Here is a 9112-nt window from a genome sequence, read left to right as displayed (position 1 = left end):
ATAAAAACTAGCGCCTGCCGCTGTGCTGTAATTATTTAAGACATTTAAATGATATTAAATGACAAATGATCTCTAATTAAGCTACCTGAACTCAATATAAAGGATTTAAAGAGTTGAGAAGTACATTTCAACCTATAGTTTTAAATTCGGAATAGCATACTAGCATACTACTTCTACTACTTCTGCCATATGCCAGGAAATAGTAGGAGCATGCTTGTATGCTGTTGAATTCAACCACAGTCCCGTCTAATCTCTCAAATCTAACTCATTAGTTAATGCAGAGCAGCTGAGTAAAGGTGATAACTAGAAGTCTCTAAACACTGCCAGTGTTTATTGGGCTGGCAGTTAGTAATATGTTAGGAAACACTGTGAGATTCACTAATTAGAACTGAAGGAAACAATAGTTAAAGCACAAACAATAACTTTTTTTGTAATGATTTAGCCATAGAATAGTTAGTGTTAGCGAAGTCTCATACACGGCTAAAGAAAGGACAACAAATCCATATTAAATTGCATGGCCAGTAAAATCCACTGATTTGCATAGATTTCTTTCTATCAGCCTTTCTTCTCAGAGTTTCTCATGGCCCTGTGGCTGAAACGAAGGCGAGAATTAAGCACGCTGAGGACAGAGGAAAGCAGGGCACGTTGCAGATTGACCATCATAATCGTGTGCTGTGTGCTAATCATACTGGCACTTTTGATAGTGGGATTGTACTTTAGTAAGAATATATTGCCATGCCATTCTGCTTGTTCGTAATGCTATGGACATTTTTTTTAATTATCACTTTGACTGCTAAATATAAAACTATCTATATGTTTGTTTCTTTATCGCTACACCTTCCAGCCATTAGGACGGTGAATTCCAAGTTTTTCTTCTGCTCTGGCTCACTAAGGTTCATTTCAATAGAGAAGGCATGTAATGGCAAAGCTGACTGTGCAGATGGTGAGGATGAGATTGCATGTGTATCCAAACTGCGGACCAAAGAAACGTATCCAGGTAAACATGCACCCAAACACTCTTAAAAAATAAAGGTCCAAAAAGGGGTGTTTCGCACTGGATGCCTATAGAACAACCATTTTGGGTTCCCCCAAAAAACGTTCAGTCATAATTCTTAAAAGAACCATTGTTTTCTAAGTGTGAAGATTGTGTCTTCAAAGAGCCATGGATAAAAAAAACTTCAATTTTACATCACTTTTGAAAGATTTTTACTGTTTGCTTTAGTATACCAGATATGCATTTGTAGGAGAACATGTGATTCATCTGTATTTACCTGTAGTGAGGCTGATGGGGGACAGACTGGTCCTGCAGGTGTTCATTAATAAGACTGGATGGAAAACAGTGTGTGCTGATAACTGGAGGACAAAGCACACACGCTTAACCTGTCAACAACTGGGCTATACAGTGTAAGCAGAGCACAGACATGGCACAGTGCCACCAATGATCCGTAGTAAATTAAGCTGTAAAACCAAATGTGACCCTGGACCACGAAACCAGTCATAATTCATGCAAGTATATTTGTGGCAATAGCCAACAATACAGGTATGGGTCAAAATTATCGATTTCTTTTTTTATGCCATAAATTATAAGGATATTAAGTAAAGATCATGTTCCATGAAGGTTCTTTTTATTCATTTATTTATTTAATTAATTTTATTTTTTGCGCCCTCAGATTCATGATTTTCAAATCGTATCTCAGCCAAATATTATCCTATCCTAACAACCCATACATCAATGGGAAGCTTGTTTAGTCATCTTCTCAGATATATCTCAATTTTTGAGAGACAACCCGTTTTGTGGTCCTGGGTGACAAATGAACCTCTACACTGTAAAAAAAATTGGTTGTTTTTTGTTGGTTTAACTTAAAGTAACCTGGTTGCCTTAAAATTGAGTTTATTGAAATTAAAAATTTGAGTTAATACAATGAAGGAAATTTGTTTAATAAATAGAAACTCAAAATATTTTTGTATCTTAACCAAATAAAAAATATGATAAATCATGAAAATAGCACTATTTGGCATGTTTCACTGCATCATCAGAAATAAAACACACACAATTACCCAATATGCTTACAAAATCTTTTAATAATATTTTAATAAAGGTTGTCAAATCTCAAAAAATGTTCATTGCATTTCAATTTCAATGAACTCAAAATTTTAAGGCAACCAGGTCACTTTTTTTTCTAAATATTTTTTTACAGTGTAGATGGTACAGGCTGATAAATCTTAACCGTATCTGCTTGCAATTACAACATTCTATATAGGGCAAAGCTGATTGGTTCCTGCTGTATCAGAAGGCAATGTGCTCACTGCTCAACATTAAAATACCTGCCTATTGTTTGCTGTAGCAGTTTGCAGTGCTCTTTCAGAAACCTTCTACTTTCCCCAGCCCCACAGATCTGCTGCTTCGTGATTCATGTATGGTTGTCAGCAGCAGATCTATTCCACCAAGACCAAACACATTAACATTGTCACCTTCATTACCATGACACACTCTGAGTCATGAAAATAAGAAATATGATCATCTTCCCATTAAGTGCAGTATAAAGCAGTGTCTTCGTAAAATATTGCAGGAAAGATTTTCTGGATAAACACTATATTAAAAATTAAACATTACAGAAGTCCACGAAGTACACGAGTCCCAGTGAAGAGTCTGCTCTTTAACCCTCAAAATGCATTTGCTACAGTCAGTAATGACTCCTCAAACTCTGGCATCCAGAGTTTCCTCTCAGTCAGGTAAGACGTGCTGGGTAAAGTCATTTGTGATAAATTCTATGTGCATATCGTATGTCATTTACATACAGAAATATTTATGCTTTCACAGTGATACATGTTTCTCTGGCTCAGTGGTGGCTCTGTCCTGCTCAGGTAAGACTTTAGCAAGAGAGTTTTTCACAACTTTTTTTAATAAACAACTTCACACTATAGATTTTAAATTATAATCTTAATATAAAAAATGTCCACATTGTTTCCACGTATCATCTTTCAAACCCAATATTTATTGTACTGTACAAAAAACTTCATTATAACCCCCAATTTTTTTAACTAGCTTGACTTTTCCGCCCCTTCTCTACCTTTTTGTTTTTATTTTGCCTTGATAGATGATCCTTTAAAACAAGACATCTCACATTTAAAGCTTTTGACCAACTTTCCTTTTACAAACTTAATTTCAAATAATCGTACTTCATTTAATTCAAATTTAAATGTTTTATTTTTCAAATTCAGCCATTAGTAAGCATACTCATATTGTTTGTGCAAGCATGTGTCTGGTTGTTGTTATAAATGTCTCTGTTGTGCAGACTGTGGGGAGGTGGTGGGAGAGGACCGTATTATTGGTGGGGAGGACACTACAATTGGACACTGGCCATGGCAGGTTAGTCTTCAATGGGACCACCAGCACAAGTGTGGAGGAGCGTTATTGTCCACGCGCTGGATTATTTCAGCTGCCCACTGTTTCACAAGGTGAGTCATTCACAAATGGACAGAATATCAGCCAGCATTCTGACTTTCAGTTAAATGAGTTTTTCATTTAAAATACTGTTGACTGGCAAAATGGGTAAACCTAAAACAGTTTAATTTGAAATAAAATTCTTCCCTTTATAATAAAAGTATTAAATTGTATGAATTCAAATGTATGACTTTTGGGTCAGTTGGTCCACTCACATTTTATTTTGCATTTTGCTGTCTCTCTCTCTCAAACACACACACACACAACTCTCAGCCAGACACGAGAGCTGAGTCGATGGACTATAGTGTTGGGTCAGACTCAATTGACCGCATCCAGAGGTGTCAGTGTAAAGATGATTGTTATCCACAAGGACTACAGCCGCTTGAGTAATGACTTTGACATCGCCATGCTAAAACTCACCTGGCCTGTCAAAATTGGGGGTACAGTACTTCATCCATTCTGTTGACCCACTCTATTATTATTGATCTGAATGGAGACGAAATAATTATACTTTAATGGTAAACAAAATTGACATTTCAAATAGCTCAAGTCCCACTTAAGCATATGTAACTTGATTCCTTTGAAAAGCTTCACTGTCTCCATTACTCTAGCATCCAAGTCAGCATTGTCAGTGGTTGGTAAAGTCAGAGTGGTTTGTGATGTCTATCAGGAAAAAAGGGCCCAAATAAATGCCATTGGTTAAAGCTTGTTCACTGTCTACTCTTAGATTCAATCTTGCCAGTTTGTTTACCCCCACACCAGCTGTCTGTGAAGGAGAAGCTTGTGGTGACTGGGTGGGGATTGCTAAAAGAAAAAGGTAAGATGAAAGGTGTTTGTTTGTTACATAACGAATAATTTGTAACTCTAAGGCACACACTTTAAAAAAAAAGGTACTAGGAAGAACCAAAAAGGGCATTTCACAGCGACGCTATAAGAACCATTTTTGGTTACCCAAACAAACTTTTTTTTTAGGTTTATTAAAAAAACATTTTTTTTCATAGTCTAAAGAACCTTTTCTTTCTTTAGTGTAATAGGAAATGTTTCTCCATGGAACCATACACCCCACCAAAGAACTTATTTTTAAGAGTGAATGTGAACTATTTTAAATCAGCAGTCCACGTCTTGTTCTGTTTCTCCCACAACCTTTATATTTTTTCAGTGGCGTTTCCTCATTCTCATTTTGCACAGGTGAGATGCCCTCAGTGCTGCAGAAAGCTTCAGTGCCATTGATTAACAGGTCGGAGTGTTCAAAGCCCTCCGTTTATGGTTCCGCCTTTACTCCCAGAATGCTTTGTGCTGGATTTCTCACGGGAAAAAGAGATGCGTGTCAGGTAACAAAAACCGCAAAATCAAATAGGCTACCTTTTTATATCTAATAGCCTATGTATCCAGGCCAAATTAGTATTATTTTAAATGGATTTGTCATTTTAACTGAATTTAACTTCTTTTTTTTTTTTTTTTTCAGGGAGACAGTGGGGGCCCACTCGTGTACCTTTCATCTCGTTGGCAGTTACTGGGCATAGTGAGCTGGGGTGTGGGCTGTGCACGGGAGGGAAAACCTGGAGTTTACACTGATGTTACTCAACTTCTTGACTGGATCTACACTATAATGAAGGTATGCATCTCATGATTGTGCAAATGAATATATAAGAAATATAAAGCTAATTAAAGATCAACTGTCACATTTTAGAGACATCCAATGAGGTGAATCCTGGATGAATCACTTCATGCATTTGTGACGCAAAGGAGAAAAGACAATCACCTCAAGAGTGTAATTCAGAAAATCACAATGTCCATGAATATAGGCATCATTCAATTTTATAATTAATTTCATGTTCAATTTGACGTAAGTATTATGTCAAAACTTCATGCTTTTTTTTTAAGCCACACTTGTTCACTGGAGATAGCACTATGGCAATTTTCCAGTTAATCTGCTGAATGTTCACTGTAAAGCAAAGTACTAGTGTTTTAACTTTTTTTCTAACCAAAAGCATGTAGAAAGAAAAAATAAATAAAGCTTGATGCATTTTCCAATCCATCACATTTATTTTATGCAAAACATTGTCGCTTATAATAAAGAAATATATGCATGACTGTCCAGTCCCGTGGGGAATAACAGGCCTGCACACTGGCTTGAGGAAACAATGGGATCAAGAATTCTGGATTATGCTCTGTGCTGTTCAATTCAATTTGGCAGGGACTGATGTCAAACAATTTCTCCTGTCCATGTTAAATTGAGTTTTGGGATTGCAAATTTTCCAATTGCAGACTCCTGAGGCCTCTATTCTCATTAGTCTTACATTTGTGTGTTAACAGCCTGGTTTAGCTTCCAGTGTTCATAAAGCATCTGAATGTTTCTGATCCAGCTTTTCAAAAACTCTGATGCTTTATGAACACTTGTATAGCTTGCACACAAATGACTGAAGGAACAAAATACAGAAGTTGTACGTTGACGATAATTTAAATTAAAATTTGGTTTCTTGCATGTTCTCTAAATTGCTTTGTCTCTGGCATTTCCTCATTCTGATTTCCCACACGGTGAGCTGCAGAAAGCTTTACAGAATCTGTTTTAGAATCACAGTTTGAGTGAACCGACACACTGAACATCAAGAAATTAATGCATGTTTTTGGCTACATGAAATGGGTGTTTGTGAGGTATCGGACAGAAACTTGATTCAGACTTCAATACAAAAAATGACACACTAACTGATACAACTTCCCTTCAACAAAATTGCTTAAAAACGTGTAACACAAATAATAGCCAATCCAACCCAAACTGATATGTTGTAAATTAAATGATGCATTAATGAAGGGTGAAAAAACACAGTGGGATAATATTAATAGCCCTAAGATCTTAACGCCTAATATCAAGCAGAATAACAAACTCGTTCACTTAATGACCTGAGAAAAACACTGACCATTCCAAAATATTGAATGCAGAAATATAAGTTTAGCACAATAATGGTGAAAATATTTCTTAATAAGAGGTAGTACAAGTGCTTTGAAAGTTTATGGATGTACCTTCTTAATTTTTCTCATATTAAATGATCTTAAAGATCCCTCTGAAAGTGTATTGCTTTACTGACCTGTGTTCCATTAGAAGATAGAAAAGAGGATCAATTTAAATAAGACACATTCAATGCACAACTTATTCAAGTGTCACTGCAGCCAGTGCAATGACATAATCACAACTTGAAAAGTTGAAAGTTGAGCCCTGACTCGACTACATTTTTATGGTTACATTCAAATGACCCAAACAGAATTACAATCATTTCAATTAAAATAAATACATTTGAAAAATACTAGAAAATCTGCTATTTCCATAGACATAGTTTGGTGCTACAGAGGGATATGAGAGGAGAGCTACTGTATATAGAGTATACATTGCTTTGTTTTTTCAGGTCCAAATTCTGTATACATTTACCAGATTACTTTTTGCTCGATAGTTATAATAAATCCACAAGAAATTAAACAGTTACAACCTCTGACTAACTGTTTATCTGTAATGAACTCCTTTTGGCACTGAAAACAAGTTGCTTTGATCAAGGAAGACTTACTGCATGCAAATTTTATGACCAACATCCCCCGGGATTCACTGGGTAAAATCCTTAAATAATTGCAGAATCCAAAGCTCTCTATTCAGAAATAATGAGTGGACATCTAGGGAGAGATCGCAGTAGATTTGTTTCATTATCATTTTTTTTTATTACCAACTTAAAATTGTCATCTCATTAATTTTTATTTTTACCAAAAGAGGTAACATATATTTTTATATGATTGAATAATTTGCTATTTGTCTTCGAGGTGACATTTTCTTTTTTGTACAGCAGCTCTGTAGTTTCAAAAACAGATTATTGGGACATTTTATATAAAGCTGCAGTCTGAAATTTTTACATCTCTGTTTTAACCCTGAAATGTATTTATGGAGTTATCTTCTTTACATGGGTTGTGCATTGGCACGGTTCCTCAGTGTGGAAGAATCTAATGTTTTAAGGTGTACGAGTGGGTTGTCTATCAATCCACCAGTTGTCAAAGATGATTGTTGTTTTTAACTTTCTGGATTACAAGCCGTCATCAAAACTACAACTTTAATTACATTCCAGCTGCCGTAAGAAGAGGCCAAAAATGATCGGCCACCTGCAGCATCCACACACACGATATAGCCTAATAGCCTGGACTCCTTTATGTACACAGACTTGATGTGATGACACGAAGACGAACAGTGGAAGCTCGTATTTTCTTATGGAAATCTACCAATACCAAACACATTAAAGCTTAACATTGTGAATCAGGCTAAGGTAAGGAGATCGTTTTGAACACTGGATATATGTTCTCAAATTGATTTTGGATCATTAACCAAAAAAGTTAAAGACTGCAGCTTTAATTATTCTTCTTAAAAATGTCACTTCTATCAAATTAACACACCTCATCTCACCAGACTTGCTTGACGTCAGTCCCTTTTCTGGTTTCCACTGAATTCCCTGAATCCTTCAAGTGAAATTTTGAAATGCTTACTAGCTAAACTTCTGAAAACCTGAGAGACCTATATCCAGTCTCGGTACTTGAAACCATATTTACATCATATACTATCATTTAGTTATTGTTTTGCATGATTTTATGATAATGAGTTTATTGCCTTTAAATATTGCATTTTCATGACGTCATAGGGTGAGTTGCATGGTTTTCAGGTCACAGTATGTCTGTTTGCATTGGCAGGTTATATTTATATTTTTTTCCTTTTTGGTAATCATATTTTGTTTATCATGGAAATTTACCAAGCAATTTTCAGTTTCAAAGCTGATGCTAATTCTGTTCAGTATGTGACAATTTGTTTTAATAAAAAAGCATTACATATGTTTCTACTGTTATAGTCAGCCATGTATCCCTAAAACTTCTGGCCATTTAAGACATGCTATAATGCATTTAAAATGATCTGAAGCAGCATTTTCAGTGTTTCATTCAGGGTTTTCTCTAAGGGGATATTGATTTCTACGGATTGTCAAGTATCATTCATTAGCTTGTATTTACTAACTATTTGGTGGCTTTTGCAATTTTGCAGCGTTTCCTATTTCTTTTTTTTTCTTTTTCTTTTTTTGCATCATAATGTTCTGCATTGATTCAGTCATCCTCGCCAAAAGGTGGCGAGAAAAGCATTAACAGGCACCTGTGTTTCATTTTCAAGCAAAAACGATAATGAGTTTTATTTAGAACTGGACTCAAGACTGCTAAATTAAGGCCTATTTTCTTCTTTCATGCTTATTATAATTAGAGTTCTGCTGATTTATTTATGTATTTGCTCTATCCAGAAGTACTGCATTAAAACATGCAGGTTTTAAACCCACTCTGAGAGTCTGTCTCTGTCAGTGAAACAAATCACTAGTTTCCTAAACAAAGTTCCCTAAAATTGTTGCATAATTGATCTTTCTACAACATATATATATTGAAGTTGGTATCCATTTGAAAAACAAGACTGGATTTGTTTTCACAAAGACTCACGATAAAAATCCATAGATTTTCACAGTTCACTTACCCTCACTTCACAGTTTTACAGTCCAGTTCAATTAACTAAATATATAGCAGATACATTTATCCCTGTCTTAAGCATTGTTGGAAGAAAATATTAAATTTTTCTATCATAAGAATTAATATAGCCCACAGATTTGGTGA

The 9112-nt window shown here is 35.4% G+C and overlaps 1 protein-coding gene across 1 annotated transcript; it reads left to right on the top strand.

The window, feature by feature from the left end:
- Positions 1–319: 319 nt before the first annotated feature.
- tmprss4b (transmembrane serine protease 4b) lies at positions 320–9105 on the top strand. The gene is made up of 11 exons (XM_067438479.1): positions 320–719; positions 845–997; positions 1278–1404; positions 2617–2733; positions 2822–2865; positions 3297–3459; positions 3719–3885; positions 4173–4262; positions 4634–4776; positions 4911–5060; positions 5136–9105. The coding sequence occupies exons 1-11, from the start codon at positions 581–583 to the stop codon at positions 5151–5153; spliced, it is 1311 nt and encodes a 436-aa protein (XP_067294580.1). The 5' UTR covers positions 320–580; the 3' UTR covers positions 5154–9105.
- Positions 9106–9112: the final 7 nt, after the last annotated feature.

Source organism: Pseudorasbora parva, chromosome 3, assembly GCF_024679245.1.
Source record: "Pseudorasbora parva isolate DD20220531a chromosome 3, ASM2467924v1, whole genome shotgun sequence".
Taxonomy (NCBI): domain Eukaryota; kingdom Metazoa; phylum Chordata; class Actinopteri; order Cypriniformes; family Gobionidae; genus Pseudorasbora; species Pseudorasbora parva.
This window is presented reverse-complemented; position numbering and strand designations above follow the sequence as displayed.